General features: G+C 37.9%; 1 protein-coding gene across 1 annotated transcript in view; it reads left to right on the top strand.

The window, feature by feature from the left end:
* Window positions 1-828: 828 nt before the first annotated feature.
* Window positions 829-27,301, top strand: part of VLDLR (very low density lipoprotein receptor) — a 95,027-nt gene continuing 68,554 nt past the window's right edge. Inside the window, exon 1 of the mRNA XM_053702541.1 lies at window positions 829-1,241. Within this exon, the coding sequence (XP_053558516.1) occupies window positions 1,160-1,241 (82 nt within the window). The 5' untranslated portion in view covers window positions 829-1,159. The remainder of the gene's footprint in view (window positions 1,242-27,301) is intronic.

Below are 27,301 nucleotides of genomic sequence, written 5' to 3' on the forward strand. Positions count from 1 at the left end.
GAGGTGCATAGTAACTGATCCATCATCTTACAATGCTTTTTAACGTCAGCTTAAAGGGACATTAAACCCAAAATATTTCTTTCATGATTCAGATAGAGAATACAATTTTAAACAGCATCCCAATTTACTTCTATTATCTAATTTGCTTAATTCTTCAGCTATCCTTTGTTGAAGAAAAAGCTATGCACATCGGTGAGCCAATCACACGAGGAATCTATGTGTAGCCACCAATCAGCAGCTACTGAGCCTATCAAGATATGCTTTTCAGCACATGATATTAAGAGAATTAAGCAAATTAGATAATAGAAGTAAATTAGAAAGTTGTTTAGCATTACATGCTCTTTCTGAATCATGAAATAAAAAATGTGGGTTTCATGTCCCTTTAACATATGGTGCTGTGTACATAAAATCCTGTCACACCATTACATCAGAATAGAATACATTATATATATATATATATATATATATATATATATAATCTTTCATTAAACAGCTCACATTAATGTTATACGCTGACAGTATACACAGCGTTGTAAACAAACATAATGCCCATCACAGTGTTACCCATGCTGCCCTATCAATGTGTAGTGCTATATACACACATTTTGCATCATCATAAGGTTATATGAATACAACACGCTGTGTGTATTATGTATTCATCCAATCGTCAGCAGACACACAGGTTTTGCTAATCAGTGCAAGTAGCATGTGTTCCCGGATCATGCAATGCGCGCCGGATCACAGAGACGTACAGCAATCAAGTGTGCTCTGTGGCGCCGCCTGCTGCCGCTTCTTTTCTTCACACCCAAAGCGCCTGCTGACAATCCAGCGGTAGCCGCTACTATAAGTAGGAGCGTCTGTGGAGTCGCTTCTAGCTGCACGTCTCTTTTTCCACCGGACCTGCTTCCTCCGCCCCTCTCCTGTCAGGGCTCTGTGCATGCCATCCGCACAGCACCTTTATATCCATCCTGGGATTATCAAGAAAGTGGCTTTGTTTCTTGGCGATTTTGTTCTGTAGAAGCGAATTGAATTAAAGCAGCAACCTGCACATCCCGGATTACAAAGGATTTGTGGTATTTCCTTAGCACCTAGGCTTGTTACTGTGTCCTTCCCCTCCAGCTGGCTCTCTGGAGGGTTGGGTGCTGCTGGGTGCAGCGAGATGAACAGATCCTGGAGGGACTCTATGCTGCTCTTGCTGGTTATTATTTGCTGCTTGCAGCTTGAGCTCAGTTGGGTCCATGGTAAGTACATGGTCAGCCCTCTGTTCCTTCCCGTATATTTTTTTTGTGATTTTACGGCTGCTGCAGAGAGGGAGGATCTCTTGCGTGCCATACAAATATATATCGGTATATTACAATTACTGAAGGTCTACAGTGTAATGGATTTAGTTGTCGTGTGGGTTCTATATGTGGGATTAACCCTGCTTTGTCCATTTTTTGCTCACATTTTTTTTTCCAAGCTATTAAGTGGGTAAGTGTAATAACTGTCACTTTACATATTAATTAACCAGAAACAGCTGATGGACCCCTATCTGGCGTCTATGGGCTTGTGGTGTGTGTGTGTGTGTGTGTTTTTTTTTTTTTTTTTTTTTTTTTTTTTATCGTTTGTAATTCAATAGTTGAGTCCTTTGTTCATAACTCATTTTAATTAATCTGACCCCAGTGCTTGAGCTGGTTGTCTTCTTAGCTTTGTGTGTTAACCCTCGCAACCAGTATATGCAATGCACGAATATAACCATTTTATTCCTAATTATGCCAGTGGTCCTTAATTGCAATATATTCTTGCACTGAGTGGGTTAAATGTCAATGGAGATCTCTAAATTGCCTTCAGCTGCCTTGGGTCCTGAGCAAACGCCAACAATCCATGTAATATATATGGTTTGCGTGTAAAATGTTGTTTAATCCAAATGACTATTACATTTACATATGTTACAAGTATATAAACGGTGTCAATGTTTCCTTATTGACATTGTCCTAATTGCTTCTGTATATTGTCATCTATGTGAAGTAAGGGAGTACTTACAAGTTTTAGCGGTCCTGGCAATTATTGTCTCGACTTGTTTTTGTTGGATTAAAAAAACAGTAATTCCTTATCTAAACGGCTGTTTTTCTCCATCATAGGGACTGCACTATCTATAGCCTTCTCAAATACATAAGTTATTAAACAAGCTCTGCTTCAGCCTCCTTTTAGTTAACAAGGCCTAAAGCCGCCACCCCATATATAAATGTAATGTTTTGAATGCTTTATCTATTGAAATAGTAAGTGATTTAAAGGAACATGTGGTTGCCTGGTGTCAGATCTGTAAAACAGGAAGAGCTAATAATTCTAACTCTGTATGGAGGGAGGGTCCCCCCACTGGGTACCATCCTTGACAAAAAATTGTTTTGTATGCATATATGTTGTACATGTGACTTTATCTTGTGTTGTGCAGCTATGTAGTTGTAAGGCCTATAAAGGGGTACTGTAAATCAGGATTCCCTTTAATGTGCTTACAATGACTGTTATACCTGTTGCAGTTTAAAATGTATGGAGAAATGTTGCTTTAGGTATAGTTTTGTGCATATAAAATAGCAGTCTACTAATTTAAACCACAACCCAATCAAATGGTCTGATCTTTCAGGGAGATCATCTCATTAAATTTTCTATTTACACAATCGCCACCTTCTTATACACAGTGAGACCAATGCTTGGGGCCTGATCTATAGCTCTCCACTATCACAAAATTATCTAAGACATCTTGTTAACTTGATATCATGGGATCTGTCTAGATATGCAGGGTGCTGTATGTGAATGAAGGACACCTACATTGTGTGATATCTTTTAAAAAAAAAAAGCAAGAATTGTGTGGAATCTCTCCATGATGGTTTTTTTTTTTTTTTTTTAAATTGGGCCCTTGGAGAGAACAATGGAAAATGAACATTTTTAGTATGTCATCTTCATATGTACACTTTTTTTTTTTTATTAAAAAAATCGGTTTACGTATCTTTCTATAACTAGTAATCAAGTATTACAATTTGAATTATAGATTGGGATACAGTAGGAAACGGTTATGGCAAAATATAGGTAAATGAGTTATTTGGAAACAATTGAATACGCCCCAGCAGGTAAAATGGATATTTGGGAACACTGTACACTGTCTCTTTAATATTAGACTAGCAACATAAAATCATGCACCTCCTAGACTGTAGGAGTTTCCCAAGTGAAACTTAATTTCTAAAGTACAGACAGCTGACTAAAGAGCATTAGTAAAGACAAATAGGTTTGTGGTGACTATGCTAGAGGAAAGGTCATGTTCAATGCCACTTCATTACTCTGTATTGCTACCATCTGGGATTTCTTACAAATTTGTCAAGCTTTCAAAGAACTGGCTCAAGTAAATACCCCCCCCCCCCCCCCAGACATTGCTTAAATTAGTATCTGGCATCACATGTAACTGCTGACTAGTTGTGGTAGGGGATCAATTCTATGGCATACTGTTAAAGGGACATACAAACCCAAAAATTCTCATCATTCAGAGTAACTTTTAAAAAAAACTTTTGGAAAGATGTAGGAGTGTGCATGTAACTGGATCAATATATTCTAGCACTACATTTGCAAGGATATTAGGTGGCAGAAGTGTTTCTTGTCATGTACTGTTCCAGAAATATGCACGCTACCTAACTAGATATCAATTTAACAGTCTACCGTGAGAATTAAGTAAATGTTAACCCCTTAAGGGACCAAGGCATTTAAGCATTAAATTTGCTCAAAAGACCAGAGCATTTTTGCCATTACACCATTTTAAAGAGAAATAGAGCCATGGTTATTTACCTTTCAAAACTATTTTTATATTTAGTAGCTTACCCAAGGTATTGATCAAGGCCAATTTTGGTATATTTCATGCCACCATTTCACTGCAAAATATGATCAAATAATAAAAATTGTTAATTTTTTTTTTTGGGGACAAACTTTCTGGATTCTCAATGAAATTTACATACCGCTTGTGCAATCCATGGCACACATTATTGTAAAAGCTTTTCTGTTTACAAACAGTAAGGTTAAACTTGGCTTTAGTGTGGATTACCCTGACACCTCATACCCCCTGATCCCTCCCTCACCCCTACTGGTCACCATCAGTCTTAAGTACTGACAGTCTGCCAGTATGCAGTTAATGAATGTGTGTTTGTTTGTTTTTTTTCTTTGTAGGTTTAACCCCCCCCCCCCTTAACTGGTGTTGCTATCTTGGGTACTGGAAGCTGTCTGCCAGTACCCAGTTTAGATACATTTTGTTTGTTTTATTCTATATATTTTTTTTTTTTTCTGTAGTGTAGCAGCCCACCTCTCCCCTCCAAACAATCCTTCACATAGCCTTTCTGTCAAATCTTACTGTATTTTCTCCTCTTACTGTTATTTCTACAGTGTAGTGGCCCTGCCCATTGCTGCCCCCTCCAGCAATGGGCTTCCCTCACAAACGATCGGCACCACCGCTACCTGATGCAGCGAGGGACAGTTTCCCTCTCCATCGGTTACTTTGCAAGTCTATTTCTGCACTGGCTCACTCGTAGGGCATGCAGAAATAGCACAATCTTACCACTTTTAGCGAGGTTGTGGCAGAGAGGCCCATGACAGCAGAGTTGTACAGGGTATGGTGCTGGTCCTTAAGGAGTTAATTCCCAGGACATCCCATTATCTCTCAGATTTGAAGTATCACTGTGGACAAGTTTCCTAAGACCTTTGTTTCAGCTGTACCTACATTTCTACATTCTAAATAATTTGCTCCACAAATTAGATGAAATTGAGTTGGAGCCTGATACCCTTTGTGTGTGAAGGGTTTATCATCCACACCACATGCTGTAGGCTTACAAGCAACAAGGCACTTCTTAGAATCCAGAGGTGTTCACCTTAAACACAATTTGTAATGGAGTTAATTCATTTTGGAAAATCTTTAATTTAAAGGGAGAACTTTGCCAACAGAAATTTTTTGGAAGATAAAAATCCACAAATAGTTTTAGCCAGTAACAATCCTCAGTGATTGATCAGAGGGATTCCAGATCGGACAGTTTCTGATTTGCTGCGAAATCTCAGGTAAAATGATATTAACAGCAGATAAAGATATAAAGAGTGGTGGGGGGATAGACCATCTCTTGTAGCACAGAGCCCCTAATTTGAAGGATAAACTAGTGAGAAGTAATTGTGTAAAAAGCCTAACAGAAAAGGATTGACCTGAGAAACATAAAATAGGATGTTTCCAATGTGGACTTTGCGTTATTTGTAAATATATTGAACTAAGCAAATTTCCACTAGAAAAGATGTTTCAAATCTGGCAATTTATACATTGTAAAACCGAAAATGTAATTTATTACACTGATCATGCCTGATCTATACTGGGAAAACAAAGAATGCTTAAGAATAGAGTAACAGAACATAGAAATGATATAGGCAAAGCAAAAGCTTGTGAAATAAATTATGTGGCTTTGCATTTTAAGTCATAATTTTGCTCCACTGTTGATCTAAGGGTAATTGGCATTGATAACTTTGTTACATGGTAGAGGTAGTAACATTTACTTACTTAACTTATTGCTGAGAAGGGACACAACGTGGATGTATAGGCTGAATACTCTATCTCTAAAATGGCTGAATGAAAAGCTTAAATTTGCTCCCATTCTCATGAAATTGTTGCGATTTAGACTTTTGAGGTAATGTTTCCAGTCATGAAGACTAACATCAATGAGACAAACAAATCTGTAAAAATGATACATTTAGTAATATAAGTGATGTTTTAAATTCTTTGCCTAGATTTTCACCAATCTGGGGAAAAGGGCGGAACATAAATAACTACATTCAGATTAGTTGAGTATTTCGCCCTGAGGAAGCCCCATGACTCTCACATGTGGGGTGAAACTGCAGTCTACGTGTGACGTAATTTTTTCAAAGTAACCATGCATGAGTTGCATTCTAGGTGCTTCATACATCTGATGTAGCTGACTCTCCCTACAGAGTCTGAGTAAATCAAGTGAGTTCCTTACTTGGATGAAAGGAGGATATTATCCTTAGAATCCATTCCTTAAAGGGACAGTTTACTCAAATTTTCTCCCTTTTAATTTGTTCCCAATGATCCACTTTACCTGGTGGAGTGTATTAAATAGTTTACAAGTAGCTCCTTTACCCTTATCTTGGCATTTGAAATAGCTGAGTTAGCATGTGGTATTCCCGGCTATTCTGAAAGTTTGTGGCCACAGGTCCAAGCTATAGATGAGCTTTGTAAACACAGCCAGCAGAAGAAATTGCACTCAAAGTGGGATATAGCAGAGAAGGTAATATGTTGATTTTCCATTGTTCTCTCCAAGTACTGGTGATTGTTTTATGGACAGATATAAGATAAAGAAGCAGGTATATGTACACAATGTGATACAGTAATGAGATCTGATTATACCTACAAGCTCAACCCATTTCATTAGGTTGTGGCTTCTAAACACAAAATCAGAGCTTTAATATACACAAAAACCCTAAAGCTAGTTTTCATACATTTTTTACTCTGCAGTTGGTAAAAAAAAAGCAATTGTAAACATATTAAGGGAAACTATTTTACATTATACTGTCCCTTTAAGGAAAGTATCCCGTGTGATTGGGAGTACCATTGTGAGTCAGGCTGTCCTATAAATTCTGGTGCTTGTACAAGCACTTGCCTGATAATGAGCACTATCCATTCTACTGAAGAGGGCTTTAGGACAATTATATACTCCCTGAATGTATTCGGACTTGCTATTCTCCCTATAACCTTTCCAGATTCTCAAACGTATTGCATGAAGTTTGTTGGGACTCGCTATTAATGTATGATGTTAGAGTGACCATAGATCCTCATAATTAATATCAAGGTAACAGCTATCTGGATGGGTGGTGAAACCAGTGTTCTTTCATCATACAGATAGAGAATACAATTTTTTAAAAGGTTTCCAATTTACTTCTGTTAACAAATTTGCTTAGTTCTTTGAGAGATATCTAGATAAGTAGCGTGCACACTTCAGGGGCAGGAAATAGTGCTGCCATCTAAAACACAATTAACTTTGTGTGCAATTTATAAGCTGGCCATGCTTCATTATGTTTTACTTTGAATTTTGTTATGCTGGTGGCCCATTTGGGTGTCTCTATTGGTGGGGCATGTGTGGAGGCAACCTACACGCAAAAATAAATGTAATTTTATACAGGGAAGAGTCTAAAGGGATACTAAACCAATATTTTCTTGATTCAGATAAAGCATGCCATTTTAAGAAACTAATTTACTCATATTTTTTTTTTAGTTCTCTTGCTATCTTTATTTAAAAATCAGAAATGTAAAACTTAGGAACTGACCCATTTTAGGGTCAGCACGCTGGATAGGGCTTGCTTATTGGTGGCTCCATTTAGCCACCAATAGGCAAGTGTAACCCAGGTTCTGAACAAAAAGGCTGGCTCCTAAGCTTTACATTCCTGCTTTTAAAATAAAGATCGCAAGAGAACAAATTTATAATGGGAGTAATGCTCTATCTTAATCTTGGAACATTTGGGTTTGGTATCCCTTTAAGGATGTATGCCTACTAATAAAAAAAAAGTAATGCTGAATTTTTTTATTTTTGTGAGGGTAAAATTCTGCTCTAATTTCTATTAAAAAGACAAGGGTATGAGAATGAAGGACACCTGATAAGACTAGGTTTTTTTTTTTAAATCCTAAAAATAAAAAAATTGTATGATTCGCAATAATTTGTTTCATGTTATGATTTTGCAATGCACTTATGATGGGTGTAGTAATTTTTTAATCAAATATGCTCCTAAGGTCTTGGATAATTGATTGCATTTGGCCTTATTAAGGATCTGTTAAACATCCATGCAAGACTTTGCTTCATATCAGGGATTTGCAACTGTTGGCTATAACAAGTGTGCTCAGTTGAGTGTCAATTTATTTTCTTAAATTCTCACATACCTCAATCCTTTAAATTCCCTGGCTGGTGCAATGGACTTAAAGCCAGCACCCCCACCAAAATGTTTATGGTTTTGTGACCCTATAGAGCAGGGTTTCTCAATTCCGGTATTTAGGACCCACTAACAATCCATATTGCCTTGGGTAAGACAATGGCATCAGCTTTAATTTACCTGTGGTTCAGATACTGAAACTGACTAGTGGAATTGACAAGCACTGCTAAGCAGCTCATATGGTTTTATATTCACTTTAAAAACCATTTACTGTCCTTAGGGTTCCAAGGAGTTTGGACCGAACAGGAATCCAAAAGTGCATTAAAGGCTTCATTCAGCAGGTCCCTAAAACTTCTATTTGATGGTTTTAGATTGCATAAAATCTCTAGATACACAATTCCCTTAACACTCTAAAGCTACTCACAAACTCTAATATCCTCCACATGAACACCATTTGATAACTGTTTTTACAATTGGGGGAGAGGGGGAGCTTGAGATTTTAAGGTTTTTTTTTTTTTTTTTTTTTTTTCCCCATGTATTCTTTCCTATTGTGTGACCGGCATGCTTGTGTACTGTAGAATTTGTGCATGCAGCTTAGTATTCAATTTTCTACAAACTTACTAAGCCAGTCCTTTTTGTTGCTGCTGATACCTTATGGAAGACTAGGGTGGTTGAAATAAATTGGATGGTACAGAGAGTATGAAATTGGAGTCTATGAACATTGTGCACAATATCTGGTTTGAGAGTTAATACCAGGTCAGGATTGCATTGTGAGTGGAAGAAATCCCCCCCTTGTTGCAGTTATGACTGCATGTAAAAAGTAAACATCAGCTACTTGTATAGCGTAACATTGTTTCTTCAGCTCTCAAGGATTGAAGTGTGTAACCAATTCACAAATGTTTACATTAAAGGAACACTAAACCCAAAATTTTTCTTTCATGATTCAGATAGAGCATTCAATTTTAAGCAACTTTCTAATTTACTCCTATTATCAAATTTTCTTCATTCTCTTGCTATATGTATTTAAAAAGCAGGAATATGATGCATAGGAGCCGTCCCATTTTTGATTGAGAACCTGAGTTATGCTTGCTTACTGGAGTGTAAATGAAAGCATCAAATAAGCAAGCGCTATCCATGGTGCTGAACCTAAAATGGGCTGGCTGCTAAGATTTACATTCCTGCTTTTAAAATATAGATATCAATTTTTATTAATTCTCTTGCTAATAGGAGTAAATTAGAAAGTTGCTTAAAATTTCATGCTCTATCTGAATCATGAAAGAAAAAATTTGGGTTCAGTGTCCCTTTAAGAATGGATTCTTTAAGCAGGGTTTGCCTTCTTCCTTGTGGAGGATTTTCAAAACTCTCATGGCAGCTTATTAAATAATTATTTGTCTTTATGCCTTTCAAAGGCATCTAAGAAATCCATTTTGAACAAATGAACTTTTGGCTTGTGTATGTATAATTTACACACGGGTAGCAAAGCATAAAGTTAAATATAGCTAGTTAAATCTCCTGTGAGTAGCACAACTCTGTAAAATTAAAAGTATACTATTAAAGGGACAGTCAACAAATTGTTTAAAAAGATAACGCGTTTACTATCCATTCCCCAGCTTTGCACAACATCAATTTTATATTGATATATTTTATAACATTTAAACCTCAATTTCTGCCTGTTTCTAAGCCACTACAGTATCTTTATCGCTTTTTTAAATTTGCTTTTCACAAAAGGAGACTGCTAGTTCATGTGAGCTATATAGATAACATTGTGCTCATGACCGTGAAGTTGTGCAGTACACAACACTAATTGGCTAAAATGCAAGTCGATAGATAATGTGATCAGGAGGCTGTCAAAAGAGGGTTATAGCTACAAGGTGAAAAGTATATAATATAAAAAAATAAAGAGTAGACTCATTTTTTTTTTTTTAATCTGCCCTACTCAGCATTACACTGTTAAATCAAGGGCATTTGTCAGATCAAATAGAGCCATGTTATAATGATCAGATATCTACTTCATAGGAAGGGGGTGGTGTTCGCTCATTGTACAGATAATGCATTAGCCCCTTGGCTGAAAGTAAATCAGTAATATCAAATCAAATGCATGTCCCCAGCAGCCTGTGGTGTCGCACTTCTCTCCCCCCCTCTACCTTCCCCTGCAGTGTGCCTCATGTCAGACACAAGGGAAGACTACTACAGAAGTACAGCTTGTAAAGTGGCAGTAACCTTTCACTCTATCCTGCACTGTGTGGTCCATTTGATCCTTGCTATTACTGGGGTCTTTTAAAGGCTTTTTGTTTCATGGTAATGGTGTATGCCAGGTGGAATTTTTTTTATTTTTTATTTTAGATAAAACAAGCTCTACTTGGTAAATATAGAATACTAAATGTTACCCTTTGTATTTCCTTAATTGAGGTATACCATACCCTGTTTCCATGTGTAAATGAGGGTCCTAAAATACTGCACTCCCCCTTTAAAGAAACAACTGATGTGTAGTTGAAGACTATTACCATAATCACACTCTGATTAGAAGGGAATATGGCTCCTTCTTCAATAAGAGAAATACCACTATTACAAGCAAGGTCAAATTCCCCTCTAAATCAAATGGGAAGTAGTTGGTACTAATGGCCCTCTACTCTCTAGACAATGTACCGATTGGTATAGGTAATTGCAGTTCTTATCCTATGGATTCCCCCTTTATCAAATGAAGGGCTCTAGTTGTGATGGGCTCTCCATTAGAACCCCCCCACTAGCTTGATGACTGCAGCAGATTTCTTTTAGTAGAAAGATTTGGGATTGCTGGACAAGTGGTTTAGTTATATCTATCATATGTGCTATTCGCTTCCTGTTGCACACAGGAGCTAGGGGAAATAAAAGCAATTGGCTTCTATCCCACGGCTGAACAGTTTTACCTAAAGGGTTATTAAATAATTACCATGCAAAACCATTTCCTTCACCCTGCATCACTTGACAGCCACCAGCCATTCAAAAATGCACAGTAGGATCTGATGCCTCGGTGTGCACATTTTGATAATGGAAGTGAATTGGTTGTTTACAATTACATGCTAAAGCTAAATAATATATACACTGTCCTTGTTTCTCTCCTGTGTAGACTGATACACAACTCTTGCCTTGGTATTCTTGCAGGATAAGTTTGACAACATCCACAAACTAATTTAAAAATTGAAATTTATTGGGAGTACTTAATATTGATTTGTGAGCAATATTATAGAAGCTATTGTAAAAATAATCGTACTGCTATTTTTGTTTGCTACAGCAGACAATTGGATTTGTATCCTATTTTTGGTTTGGTGTTTATTTACAAAGTATATACAAAATATACCAGGAATTCTTCTTCGTGGTGCATAAGGTATTTGATGACTATGAACAAACAGAATTGGCAGTGTAACAATCTAATCATCAAATATATTCACAAAGTGACAAAAGTGCAATTTATTGTACCAAAAGTGAAATAAGTATTCCTGTTAGCTGTTTTAATACCCTGGGGGGAAAAAATATTCTGACAACTGTTTGTCTGATAGTAAAAACTCAACCTTGGCCTAAGATAAAGATGACTAAAAAAAAAAAAAAATCCAGTGTAAGAGGAATCTACTAAATTCTCAGACTTATTCATCCTTGAATAGTACACGTCCTTGTGAGAATTAAGTTTGTCACCCAATTATAATCCCCTTTTTTTTTTTTTTCCCCCGATCTCCCAATTTAGTATAGTTTCTCCTTTAACTATAATGTAACAGCTATACTATATATATATATATATATATATATATATATATATATATATATATATATATATATATATATATATATATATATATATATATATATATATATATATATATATATATATATATATATAAATAAATTATAGCTGTTACATTATAGTTAAAGGAGAAACTATACTAATATATATATATATATAATATTTTTTTAAATTGCCTTTAAGAAGTACAAACATTGAGACGTTAATTTAAGTAATTTCAAATCCGTTGTCTTTCCTTGGTGCTTGAATTTAAAAAACGGATGCATTTTAGCATACACTACTAGGTTTTGGTCATCCTGTATAGTCAGGTGAATGTAAAGCTTCACAAAAGCAAGAAACCACCTGGTCATAGATCCTAAAATGAGTGTGCTATTAAGATGAGACCTGTTGGATCCTTCTGCATACGTGGTTTTTGGTGGCTGCTGAAATGTCTTTTCTAAAGTTTAACTTTTTTTTTTTTTTTTTAAACAGACATACAATTTCTGCAATTGTGACTGCTTAAACTAAGCATGTTTATTACTATGGCACTTCTAATGCATTGAAGTCATTTTAAGGTTCCTTTTTAAAATAGTTGTAACTGGGTCACTTCAGGTTACTTTGTGCTGGTCTGTAAGCCAGACTGTATCAATAAAACAGTTACTCAGATACCCGTCTGTGTACTAAGTGACTGACCTGCATTTTGTATAAACAATAGCTCGTACATCCCTGTTCACATCTGCAATAACATGGCAAGCTAAAGGGACATGAAAGTCTTGTGATTCAGAGCATAACATTTTGTTAAGTTTCCACTGTTATCAAATATGCTTTATTCTCATGGTATTTTGTTGGTGTTGACTAGGTACCTTTCTGGATCACTACATGGCAGGAGTTAATGCTGCCATCTAGTGCTCTTGCAAATGGGTGACATTCTAGCAAAACTGCTGCCATATAGTGCTCCTGAGCTTGCCTCTCTGCTTTTCAACAAAAGAGAACAAATTAAAATTTAGTTGAAGTAAATTAAGTTCTTTAAAATTCCATACTCTGTGAATCATGAGACAAATTTTGATCTTATGTCCCTATGTAAGGCAACTAATTTTTAAAGGATATATATGTGGTGGGGGGCAAGATAAAATGCAGGCAGCAAAGGGACATGAAACACTGATTGTAGTATAAAATGTGGAAGTATGGGGGCGTGGCTAGGCAGCAGCCAGGAAAGGTCACTATCTGTGGCTCCTAAAGTGATCTGCTCAATCTGCCAATTTAAGCAGTTATTTTGCAATACCTACTGACATCCATCTCATCATTCACTAGATAGAGAAGAGCAGCATTGATCTATACTAATTTTGCAGAACTTATGACCTATAGGACCCGGATCTGGTCCATCTATCTTAGGCAGCGGCCTTTCAGCAGGATTTTGCCCCCCCGTATGCCAGGGTATAACAGTCTTCATTAGACTGTCTACTATTCTAAAGAAGGGAACCCTCTTTCAGGACAATCCACCTACATGTGGGTTTGTTTGAAGAGGAGCTGTACAAGTATTTAAAAAATGGAGGCCCTAAGCATGTGGGAAAGCAAGATGGCGTAGCTAATGATCATTACCAGAGCTTAGAGGTGGAAAAAGGAGACTTCTCCTGAGACCCTCAACTGCAGTAGTCACTCAAAGTAAAAGTGGCTGTGAATCTGCCATCCTGGCCAAACCCGGCCAGTGAAAAGACTTCTAACTCCTGCAGACAAATGGGTAATGCCTGTGACACATGCCTTGGAGAACTAGAATGCAGACAGTCTATAAAGTCAGACGTGCCTGACATAAAGATTCCCTCTCCCTGCACCCAGAAGGGCAACACTAATTTACCCAACAAATAACCTGTACTTACCCTAGACACCCAACGAGGGGGCCGGGTTACTGCAGATGCTTGGTCCTGCGATGTGCAGTCACTTAATCCTGAGCCGCTGTTCGGAACCGCACATGAGGTACAGGTGGAGGCGTTCTATGCCCGAACTGTGGCGATCTACCTCAGTTGAAAGTGCCCAGCCTGTTGCCTCCTTTCCATCCACCCCTGACTGTGACTGGGGCTGGAGGAAAAGCGTAGAAAGCATCTTATCACACAAGGAAATCTGATTTGCTGAAACAAGATGTTCAAAAGTAACCAACTCACGGAATGTACCAGTCATTCAGGACTTTAAGCGCATCCTCCTTTCACAGAACTTAGTGGACCAAGAGCCGATCGACATGGTGTGGGGTAATTATGTCATGAGAACCGGGACTGCCTAACATCCAGACTAAAATCACACTGGTCCTGAGGGCAGCTATTATACCTCAGCTAACATTCACCCTAGAAACTAAGGGGAAATTATGCTCTCTACTTAATGCACCCCCAGTGCTATGGGGCATTGAGACATATGATTTAATTTCATTAAGATATTATATCTGAGTTATAATCGAAATTTGAAAATTGTTTACCCTGCTAATATTCTGTTATAGTTCTGAGGACCGCAAATAAATGCAATCATACTTTGCTAGATATACCCCTATAACAGAATAGTCTATAAATCGTATACCCACTATGTCAAAGACAAATTGTTATGTTCATAGGTTTACTGTATTTGTTTAGTTATTAAGCTAACTCCATTTAAGGCTACAATAATTGTATTTTTGTCTCCCTCTGTCCATACCCAGCTGGCAACATAATGCCAATGATAGTTAAAAATAAAGGCTATATGTAGCATTGATATGCTGGCTTAGTAAACTTCATTATATCTGATAGTTTGAAATAAATTGCTGGTCGCTCCTATGTTGACACAATATAGCCAAATTTGTATCCTCATTGTTTAACCCGCTAGCAAGCTGCTCTAGTTCTAAGGACTGGAAGAAATAAATGTGGAAGTATAGTAAAGTGCATTTATTTTGCTAGCTTTCGTTGGAAAATGCCTTTTGTGTAAAAGTGCTTAAATTGTATATTTAAAGCTTGCTACTGGAACAATTGATCCCTTTAAAACTTAAACTATAATACAATTTATTTATTAATCGTGGTAAAAAAAATCACTCATTACATTTGTGTTATTTAATGGGTGTCAGTGAGGACAGTTGGGGCCCATTCTAAAACAGATGGCGAAGCGTGCGGAAACCATTATTAGATACTTTAACAACCCTATATTTCAACTTCTTGTTGGCACAGAGGCTAATAATTGCTTTAAATAAATCATGTTTGATATCTCTTTTTAATTACACTTGTCTAAGCTGCGCAAGTATCAATACAAAGGGAGAAAACTGCAGGTCTGACTCCTAAGACTTGGGGTCACTATTTATGGATAGCTTGTTAGAGAACCCGCCATTCGGAGTTGTATGTTGCAAAAGGTCAAGGATCTTGCCTCTATGGCTGTCAGTGCTATGCGGTCTGCTTTTGGGTGTTTTTTTTTCTTTTGATTTAGTGTTATAGGATGATAAACAGATGCTAACACACTTGGGGCCTGATTTAAAGGTCCCTATATTGATGATTTTTTTTTAAAACGGGACAATATGAAAAATGTGTTCATAACCTTTATTTAAAAAGTCCTGTCAGAGTTCTTATAATAGAACATTATTCAAGTGTCCTGTTCTAAAGCGGCCATATTTCCACCCTATCTAAAGGCTTCTTGTATTAAGGAATGATCGCTAGCCCTTATTCCCTGGTGGAAATATTTGAAGCCACTTTTTACCCTGAAAACAAGATGTCTCCCTAAGGGGAGTGTACTGCATTGTCATAATGGGAGAAGATGCCTACATAAATATTTTGTTGAAGTTTTGTAAAATCTTGCAAAAGAATTGAGCCATTCACACAAATATGCAGGACAAAAATTGTATTGAGGTGCATCAAAAATCTTATTACAAAATTTAAACTTTAATGTATTATGCAGGAATATTACAATTTACGCTGTGAATATTTAATACCAGTGCCCTGGATGTGTAAAAAATTACACAAATTCAGACTTCTAGGTACAAAATACAAAGCGTATATTCGTGAACATGGGCATATATGAAATTGTCCTGCTAATCTCGGCTTAATTATCACACTACAGATCCATTTCTAAGACTCTGCACTCTACCTCTGATCTCACTGTCTGGCTGTAAATAGCTAATAACATTTACTGTTCACTTGTGCCATATAGATAACTCTAGTGAAGTTATTTAAGATTCAGCACTCATTGCCTGAAATGAAAGCATTTAAAACTATTTGAGATAAGGAGGCTGTCTTCAGGAGCTTAGAAACAAGTTGATCAGAGGTAAAAAGTATATTAAAACAGTGTTGGTTGTGCAAAACTGGGGGATGGTAAAGGGATTAGTTATCTGTTTTTAAAGTGGCAGTAAACCCACCAAATGTAATTCTGCACATAGTGGAGAATTATATAACATTAGCATAGTGCCAGCTTTCAAAAGCAAAGGATCACAGAATTTTCTAGGAAAATGAATTTTACAGAACGCCGCACCTGGCGTTCTGTAAAATTCATTTTCATAGGAAAATATCTGCAGAATTGTATAACATTTGGTGGGTTTACTGCCACTTAAAACTAACATTTTTGGTGTTAACTGTCCCTTTTATTTGCATATATAAAAATTAATCTCTTTAGTTATAAAACTATTAAAGCTCTACATGTAATTCTTCAAAGTAAACAGACCTGCCCTCATAAAACCTTTCCTTATCTCTTGTGACAATTCACACTGACTAGGTTACTTTGTCTACATCTGAGCAACATTATGAAGTAAACAAATTGAAATCCTGCAGTCGTGCATGCAATAGAGTATTCAATTATGGATCGGATCAGGGGGGCATCTCTATGCTAGGCACACCCTCCAGACCCCGCAATCGCATCCAGGAAGAGCCATTGGCTTCAGGACAGCCAAACGGCTAGGACGTTCTATTCCGTCCTAACGCTAAAGCCTGGCGTGGTTAAGACTGAATAGAACGCCATAACGGCCTTAAAAGTGTAAGGACAGATTGTCTAGAATGTACAAACAATGGCTTCCTGGAATATAGTAGGGATGTGCATTTGGATAGTGAGGATCCGAATGTGGAAGTAAGGAACTGATTGTTCCATTTGGATATTTTTGGAACACTATTGATTCCTGTAAAAGATCCCCACTCTAAGAATTATATTTGCACAGATCTTGAAGAGCTGATCTTTTAAAGGAATCCTGCTACAAAAATATCAGAAGGGAATGAGCGGCTCCTTACTTCAGCATCCGGATCCGAATGCACATCCCTAGAATACAGCACTATAAAAGGAGCCTTAAACCCTTTTACCATCGCTCATTTACTAAACCATTTTCAGAAGGGGATATGATGGCCTTTTAAATATAGGATAAATTACTGTATGGCAGTGCCCATTACTTAATAGAAAGTATTTGCAAAGGAATTGTAAAACCCAGTGTTAAATTACAGTGAAATGAGTATACTGCAAAGGTCCCCTCAACCACCCCAGATATGAAGACTTTTGTTTAATGTAACATTCATATGTGGTTTATCATACACCCATAGCAAGCCGTATATTGAACAGATTGACACCTGATAAAAACATAACCCTCACTTCCATGGCATACAATTCATCTAAGATTCTGCAAATATAACTGTGGCAAGATAAGCCCCCCAGTTTCTTTGTGATTGTCCGGCTACCCAACAAAGAATGTTTAATTGAAAACTAAACTGTCTGTGCAGTTTAGTTCTCATAAGTCATGATTGAAAGGTTAGATAACAGACTTCTCTAGGAAGATTCAGTGTATATTAGTTCCCCATAGGTATAAAAGTCTACATTTGACAACTTGTTAAAGGAATGAGCTTTTCATCACTAACATTTTGACACATGTAATAAGATGTTAAACAGTTTGACTGAGGCACAAAAGTATCACGTCTAGGATTTTTTTTTTTTTTCCATGAAGCAGAAAGTAAAGTGCGTATCACCATGTTTAAGTGTGAGAAAATAGTATGCTGTTGCATAAGGAATAACAGCTAGGGGCTTGGACAAATTTGTTTCCGTATATAAAGCTTTCTAGTTGGGGAGGGGTTTCTTGAAACACAAGTGACTAAATCACTGCAGTGTACCTCTTGTGAACGTCCTGAATCACAAATCAAGCAATTTTCAGACCCCGGTAGCACTGATAAAATTATAAAGAACATTAAATTATGTGCACAAATCCTTCTGTTGAATGCAATTTTTATATTGGATACTAGGTAATCATTCATCTAGGTTTAGCCCCCTTTTTGTATGGAATTTATATTTATAGTTATTCAAAATTAACAAGCTTTTGGACATCTTCATTCACAATTGAATATACAGGTAGCCTTCAGTTTATGCCGGGGTTAGGTTCCAGGAGGAATGGTTGTAAATTGAAACCCAGTTTATAATGTAAGTCAATGGGAAGTGAGGTAGTTATGTTCCAGGCCCCTCTCAAAATTGTCATAAGTAACACCTAATACACTATTTTTTAAGCTTTGAAATGGAGACTTTAAATGCTAAACAGCATTATAAACCTAATATAGATTATATCATCAAAATAAGTTTAATGAACAAACGTTTGCTAATTAGCACATAATAAAATAATTACATAACAGACTGCATCATCAAACTAAGTTTAATGAACAAACGTTTTTTACTTGCATTTTTTTTAGCATGTTAGATAATATTGGGTCTGCACCTATTCTATGCATTTCATTCTGCAGTTATTAAGCAGTTAGGCACCCTCACCTCAAGCAGCTGGACAGGAAGATAATAGGGAAGTGCCTGCTAAATTTTGGCCGATAGCTAATGTCTGCTCTGTGTACACAGATCAATTTAAAGGGACACTGAACCCAAACTTTCTTTTGTGATTCAGATAGAGCATGACATTTTAAGCAATTAACTAATTTACTCATGTTATCAAATTTTCTTCGTTCTCTTGATATCTTTATTTGAAATGCAAGAATGTAAGTTTAGATGCCGGCCCATTTTTGGTGAACAACCTGGGTTCTTGCTGATTGGTGGAATAAATTCATCCACCAATAAAAATGTGCTGTCCAGCTTATATGCCTTTTTCAATTAAGGATAGCAAGAGAATAAAGAAATTGATAATAGGAGTAAATTAGAAAGTTGCTTAAAATTGCATGCTCTATCTGAATCATGAAAGAAAAAATTTGGGTTCAGTGTCCCTTTAAGGCTGTTAAGTTGCATAACTTTGCTGCAAAACAAGCTGACGGCTCCACCTACTGGTTATTTTAATTAGTGCATTGCTTTCCAAAAGCTTTTCAATAGCAGTCACATGACTGGAAAAAAGGTTCTGAAATGGTGCAAATTGAACCGGCGTAAACCGAGGGCCACCTGTACTGTGATATAAGGAACAGTAAAATATAATCACAAAGACTAAAGTGGCAACAAAACATTTAACTTAGTTCCCCAAGCAGATTAGCAAGTTCTATTTTATATACAGGTTCTGTCCAACCACCAACAGGTGGTTACGGCCCCCATTAAAAAACATGGGGGAAGTCTCCCTCTCTTCACTCCACCTAGTGTCTCCCTCTAGCAGTCTCCTTGCCTATGCCCTCCCCTCTTGCCACCCCAAAGACTTGGAAATCTGCCTTAGATCAGATATGTTGGTATTGCCATAGTAAAATGTATGGAATTCTAGTACTCCTGGGTCCAGACCTGCAGCTCCAGTTTTACAACATATTACTGGCTAATTTCTAGGGATCTCTGTTAATGGGACAGGTTTCCCAATGTGTGTGTATGTGTAAATATATAATCTGCATGTAATGCCCTACTACTGTATACTATAAGGAATATGCACAGATCTGATCTAAAAACTCAGTATCTAACTTTTAAAAAGTTAGAAGCTCCCAGTTTAGCATGGTTAGGTTTAGGCTGGGATATCCAGTGAAAAGGGGCTGGGAAATCAGGACAGCAGACACCCCCACGTATGACAAGGCCTATTAGACAAACAGGAGCTACAGGAATCTGTAGACATCGGTATACATCTAACACTTTGGAGCTTAGTTAGGAGTCTTAAAATCAGTGTTAAAAAAGCAAAACTATATCCATTTACACAGCCCATCTGGAAGTGTTTTTGTAAAATGTATAATCTGTAGACTACAAAACATTTATGCAAAGATAAATTAAAGTCCCTTAAAGGGACACTAAACCCAAACCTTTTCTTTCATGATTTAGGAACAAAATTAAATTTAAAAAACATTCCAATTTACTTTATCTAATTAGCTTCATTCTTTAGATATCCTTTGAAGAAATAGCAATGCACATGGGTGAGCCAATCACACGAGGCATCTATGTGAATCTACCAATCAGCAGCTACTGAGCATATCTAGGTATGCTTTCCCGCAAAGAATATCAAGAGAATGAAGCAAATTAGATAATAGAAGTAAATTAGAAAGGTTAAAATTGCATGCTCTTTCTAAATAATGAAAGAGAAAAATTGGGTTTTATTCCCCTTTAAGTTGCACTCTTTTCCCCCTTATAGTTTACATTTTAAATCTGTTACTTCATTGCACTTATTTAAATTTTGAGATGCCTGTTTAATACATTTGACAACTTCTGCAAATCAATGGGAATAAGACCTTAAAGGGACAGTATACTATAAAATTATTTCTTCTGTTAAGTGTGATCAGTCCACGGGTCATCATTACTTGTGGGATATTAACTGCTCCCCTACAGGAAGTGCAAGAGGATTCACCCAGCAGAGTTGCTATATAGCTCCTCCCCTCTACATCACCTCCAGTCATTCTCTTGCACCCAACGACTAGATAGGATGTGTGAGAGGACTATGGTGATATATTTAGTTTTTATATCTTCAATCAAAAGTTTATTTTATAATAGCACCGGAGTGTGTTATTCCTTCTCTGGTAGAATTTGAAGAAGAATCTACCTGAGTTTTTCTATGATTTTAGCCGGAGTAGTTAAGATCATATTGCTGTCTCGGCCATCTGAGGAGAGGTAAACTTCAGATCAGGGGACAGCAGGCAGATTAATCTGCAAAGAGGTATGTAGCAGTTTATTATTTTCTGACATGGAATTGATGAGAAAATCCTGCCATACCGTTATAATGTAAACTCAGCCTTGAATGCAGTAGATGTAGCTGATATCAGGCTGTCATGTATGTATATTTTACACTTCAGTTTTCTGGGAAATGGTACTTCTCTGGCTTTTAAACTGTATACATAGACTTAACCTATTTTGCAGGGACTTGCAATAGGTTTTAAATGACAATTAATTATTGAGGTAAAACGTTTTTTTCTCTGAGGTACTGGGTGAAAAAATATTTTGGGCACTTTTTTTCCACTTGGCAATAGTTTTGATTTAAATTAGAGCAGTTCACTGATCCCTCTCACTGTTATGTGTGTGGGGGAGGGGCCATTTTGGTGCTTTCACTACGCATCAGAAAAAACTCAGTCAGAGGTTCATTTTCTTCCTGCATGATCCGGTTCATCTCTACAGAGTTCAGGGATCTCAAAAGCCTTTTTTGAGGGAAGTAATCATTACAGCAGAGCTGTGCTGATGGTATTGACTGTGATATAAAAAACGTTTATTTGTGTATTTTTTTCTGCTGCCTGGGTTAGTTATCATTTGCTGAGGGGAACAATCCTTTGCTAAAACTGTATATTTTGACAAAGATTGATGCTATAACTTAATTATTTTATCTGTTATAATATTTTTCTGTGCTTCTTAAAGGCACAGTTCGTTTTCATATTTGTAAATTACTTTGAAAAGTATTTCCAAGTTGCTGTTTATTTGCTAGTGTGTTAAACATGTCTGATTCAGAGGAATATCTCTGTGCTATATGTGTTAATGCCAAAGTGGAGCCCAATAGAAATTTATGTACTAAATGTATTGATGCTACTTTAAAAAATAGTCAATCTGTACAAATTGAACATATTTCACCAAACAACGAGGGGAGAGTTATGCCGACTAACTCGCCTCACGTGTCAGTACCTGCATCTCCCGCTCAGGAGGTGCGTGATATTGTAGCGCCGAGTGCATCTGGGCGGCCATTACAAATCACATTACAAGATATGGCTACTGTTATGACTGAAGTTTTGGCTAAACTACCAGAACTAAGAGGTAAACGTGATCACTCTGGGATGAGAACAGAGTGCGCTGATAATGCAAGGGCCATGTCTGATACTGCGTCACAGTTTGCAGAACGTGAAGACGGAGAGCTTCATTCTGTGGGTGACGGTTCTGATCCAAATAAACTGGACTCAGACATTTCAAATTTTAAATTTAAGCTTGAGAACCTCAGTGTGTTACTAGGGGAGGTATTAGCGGCTCTGAATGATTGTAACACAGTTGCAATCCCAGAAAAAATGTGTAGGTTGGATAAATATTTTGCGGTACTGACTTTTTTCCTATACCTAAGAGACTTACTGACATTGTTACTAAGGAGTGGGATAGACCCGGTGTGCCTTTCTCACCCCCTCCTATATTCAGAAAAATGTTTCCAATAGACGCCGCCACACGGGACTTATGGCAAATGGTCCCTAAGGTGGAGGGAGCAGTTTCTACTTTAGCTAAGCGTACCACTATCCCAGTGGAGGATAGCTGTGCTTTTTCAGATCCAATGGATAAAAAATTAGAGGGTTACCTTAAGAAAATGTTTGTTCAACAAGGGTTTATATTGCAACCTCTTGCATGTATTGCGCCTGTCACGGCTGCAGCAGCATTTTGGTTTGAGTCTCTGATGTCATCTAGTGTGGATGATTGAAGTGTCTCTTCCACACACAAACTTAAATTCCTTAAGTTAGCTAATTCATTTATTTCAGATGCCGTAGTACATTTAACTAAACTTGCGGCTAAAAATTCAGGATTTGCCATTCAGGCACGCAGAGCTCTGTGGCTAAAATCCTGGTCAGCTGATGTTACGTCTAAATCTAAATTGCTTAATATTCCTTTCAAAGGGCAGACCTTATTCAGGCCCGGCTTGAAAGAGATTATTGATGACATTACAGGAGGTAAAGGTCATGCCCTGCCTCAGGACAAGGCCAAAGCCAAGGCTAGACAGTCCAATTTTCATTCCTTTCGTAATTTCAAAGCAGGAGCAGCATCAACTTCCTCTGCACCAAAACAGGAAGGAGCTATTGCTCGCTACAGACAAGGCTGGAAACCTAACCAGTCCTGGAACAGGGGCAAACAGGCCAGAAAACCTGCTGCTGCCCCTAAGACAGCATGAATTGAGGGCCCCCGATCCGGGACCGGATCTAGTGGGGGGCAGACTTTCCCTCTTCGCCCAGGCTTGGGCAAGAGATGTTCAGGATCCCTGGGCGTTAGAGATCATATCTCAGGGATACCTTCTGCACTTCAAATCCTCTCCCCCAAGAGGGAGATTTCATCTGTCAAGGTTGTCAACAAACCTAACAAAGAAGGAAGCGTTTCTACGCTGCGTACAAGATCTTTTATTAATGGGAGTGATCCATCCAGTTCCGCGGTTGGAACAAGGACAAGGGTTTTACTCAAAACTGTTTGTAGTTCCCAAAAAAGAGGGAACCTTCAGGCCAATCTTGGATTTAAAGATCCTAAACAAATTCCTAAGATTTCCATCGTTCAAGATGGAAACTATTCGAACAATTTTGACCATGATCCAAGAGGGTCAGTACTTGACCACAGTGGATTTAAAGGATGCTTACCTTCACATACCGATTCACAGAAGTCATTACCGGTATCTAAGGTTTGCCTTTTTTAGACAGGCATTACCAGTTTGTAGCTCTTCCATTCGGACTGGCTACGGCTCCAAGAATCTTCACAAAGGTTCTGGGCACTCTTCTGGCGGTACTAAGACCGCAAGGAATTTCAGTAACTCCGTACTTAGACGACATACTGATACAAGCTTCAAGCTTTCAAACTGCCAAATCTCATACAGAGATAGTATTGGCATTTCTAAGGTCGCATGGATGGAAAGTGAACGAAGAGAAAAGTTCTCTTTCCACTCACAAGAGTTCCCTTCCTGGGGACTCTGATAGATTCTGTAGAAATGAAGATTTACCTGACAGAGGACAGGTTAACAAAGCTTCTAAATGCATGCCGTGTCCTTCATTCCATTCAAGAGACCAGAAATTCTCTTCTATGGTGGCTTTATCGGCCACATCTGTCCAGGGGAATGCTATTCAGCAGGCCAGACTGGTCAATTGTAACAGACGCCAGCCTACTAGGTTGGGGCGCTGTCTGGAATTCTCTGAAGGCTCAGGGACTATGGAATCAGGAGGAGAGTCTTCTTCCAATAAACATTCTGGAATTGAGAGCAGTCCTCAATGCTCTTCTGGCTTGGCCCCAGTTAGCAACTCGGGGGTTCATCAGGTTCCAGTCGGACAACATCACAACTGTAGCTTATATCAACCATCAGGGAGGGACAAGAAGCTCCCTAGCAATGATGGAAGTATCGAAGATAATTCGCTGGGCAGAGTCTCACTCTTGCCACCTGTCTGCAATCCACATCCCGGGAGTGGAGAACTGGGAGGCGGATTTCTTAAGTCGTCAGACTTTTCATCCGGGGGAGTGGGAACTTCATCCAGAGGTCTTTGCCCAAATACTTCGACGTTGGGGCAAACCAGAGATAGATCTCATGGCGTCTCGACAGAACGCCAAGCTTCCGCGCTACGGGTCCAGATCCAGGGATCCGGGAGCGGTCCTGATAGATGCCTTGACAGCACCATGGACCTTCAGGATGGCTTATGTGTTTCCACCTTTCCCGATACTTCCTCGATTGATTGCCAGAATCAAACAGGAGAAAGCATCAGTGATTCTAATAGTGCCTGCATGGCCACGCAGGACTTGGTATACAGATCTGGTGGACATGTCATTCTGTCCACCTTGGTCGTTACCTCTGAAACAGGACCTTCTGATTCAGGGTCCTTTCAAACATCAAAATCTAACTTCTCTGAAGCTGACTGCTTGGAAATTGAACGCTTGATCTTATCAAAGCGTGGTTTTTCTGAGTCAGTTATTGATACCTTAATACAGGCTAGGAAGCCTGTTACCAGAAAGATTTACCATAAAATATGGCGTAAATACCTATATTGGTGCGAATCCAAAGGTTACTCTTAGAGTAAGGTTAGGATTCCTAGGATATTGTCTTTTCTACAAGAAGGTTTAGAAAAGGGGTTATCCGCTAGTTCCTTAAAGGGACAGATCTCAGCTCTGTCCATTCTGTTACACAAGCGTCTGTCAGAAGTTCCAGACGTTCAGGCTTTTTGTCAGGCTTTGGCCAGGATTAAACCTGTTTAAAGCTGTGGCTCCACCATGGAGTTTAAACCTTGTTCTTAACGTTTTACAGGGTGTTCCGTTTGAACCCCTTCATTCCATTGATATAAAGTTGTTATCTTGGAAAGTTCTATTTTTAATGGCTATTTCCTCGGCTCGAAGAGTCTCTGAGTTATCAGCCTTACATTGTGATTCTCCTTATTTGATTTTTCACTCGGATAAGGTAGTTCTGCGTACTAAGCCTGGGTTCTTACCTAAGGTAGTCACTAACAGGAATATCAATCAGGAGATTGTTGTTCCATCCTTGTGCCCAAATCCTTCGAGGAAGGAACGTCTTTTGCACAATCTGGATGTAGTTCGTGCCCTTAAATTTTATTTACAGGCAACTAAAGATTTTCGACAAACGTCTTCCCTGTTTGTCGTTTACTCTGGTCAGAGGAGAGGTCAAAAAGCTTCTGCTACCTCTCTCTCTTTTTGGCTTCGTAGCATAATTCGTTTAGCTTATGAGACTGCTGGACAGCAGCCTCCTGAAAGAATTACAGCTCATTCTACTAGAGCTGTGGCTTCCACTTGGGCCTTTAAGAATGAGGCCTCTGAACAGATTTGCAAGGCTGCAACTTGGTCTTCGCTTCATACTTTTTCCAAATTTTACAAATTTGACACTTTTGCTTCCTCGGAAGCTATTTTTGGGAGAAAGGTTCTTCAGGCAGTGGTTCCTTCTGTATAAAGAGCCTGCCTATCCCTCCCGTCATCCGTGTACTTTTGCTTTGGTATTGGTATCCCACAAGTAATGATGACCCGTGGACTGATCACACTTAACAGAAGAAAACATAATTTATGCTTACCTGATAAATTCCTTTCTTCTGTAGTGTGATCAGTCCACGGCCCGCCCTGTTTTTTAAGGCAGGTAAATATTTTTTAAATTATACTTCAGTCACCACTACACCCTTGGCTTCTCCTTTCTCGTTGGTCCTTGGTCGAATGACTGGAGGTGACGTAGAGGGGAGGAGCTATATAGCAACTCTGCTGGGTGAATCCTCTTGCACTTCCTGTAGGGGAGCAGTTAATATCCCACAAGTAATGATGACCCGTGGACTGATCACACTACAGAAGAAAGGAATTTATCAGGTAAGCATAAATTATGTTTTTTTCCCTTAATGTGTTTCAAATTTTTTTTTAACCAGCTGCAGAGTATGTGTGAAATTGGTTTTTTTTTAAGGTTTGTGTTTTTAAAGCCACAACCTAATAAAATGGGTTGAGCTTGTAGGTATAATCAGATCTCATTTGTCACATTATGTATTGTACATATACCTGCTTTATCTTATATCTGTCCATAAACCAATCAATACTTGGAGAGAACAATGGAAAATTAACTTTTTATTACCTTAATCTCTTCTATAACCCACTGGGAGTGTAATTTCTAATGGCTGTGTTAACTCATTATAAGGGTAAGGGAAATACTTGTAAACAATTTAATACACAACAGCAGGTAAAGCGGATCATTGGGAACACATTTAAAGGGACAGTCAACACCAGAATTTTTGTTGTTTAAAAAGATAGATAATCCCTTTATTACCCATTCCCCAGTTTTATGCAAAACCAACACTGTTATATTAATACACTTTTTACTTCTGTGACTAACTTGTATCTAAGCATCTTCTGACCGCCCCTAATCACATGACTTTTAGTTATTTTGCATATAGTTGCATTTTAGCCAATTAGTGCAGTGTCTGCCACTAGCCACGGGCGTGATCACAATGCTATCTATATGGCCTACATGAGCTTGCTCTCCCCTGCTGTGAAAAGTAAATAAAATAGAGGCGGCCTTCAAGGGCTTAGAAATTATCATATGTGCCTCCCTAGGTTTGCTTTAAACTAGAATACCAAGAGAACAAAGCAAAACTGTTAATAAAAGTAAATTGGAAAGTTGTTTAAAATTACATGTCCTATTTGAAAAATGAAAGTTTTTTTTTGGACTTGACTGTCCCTTTAAGGGGAGAACATTTTTGAGTAAACTGTCCCTTTATGCTAGAGTGAATGAAGATTTGTATTCTGTAGAATTTCCTTTTTTCGTAAAATTTGTTGATTCCTTAGTCTCCCTTTTCTTCAAAAAGTCAGGAACCCTAGCTTGCAGACTAGTAGTGCTTAGACATGACACCCAAAATTGTTTTTGATTCAGATACTTGCTAATTTACGTTGATTAAAGGGACAGTCAACACCACAATTTTTTTTTTTAAAAGATAATCCCTTAATTACCAATTTCCCAGTTTTTCATAACCAACAGTTAAAGGGACACTGGACCCAAATTTGTTCTCTAACAATATATTGCAGCTTTTTAATGAATTTCAAGTCACATCTGATCACCAAATGTAGAGAAAAGAATCTGATACTAATATCCATGTATATGTAGTGTGC

This window comes from Bombina bombina, chromosome 2 (assembly GCF_027579735.1).
Source record: "Bombina bombina isolate aBomBom1 chromosome 2, aBomBom1.pri, whole genome shotgun sequence".
NCBI classification, from domain to species: Eukaryota; Metazoa; Chordata; class Amphibia; order Anura; family Bombinatoridae; genus Bombina; species Bombina bombina.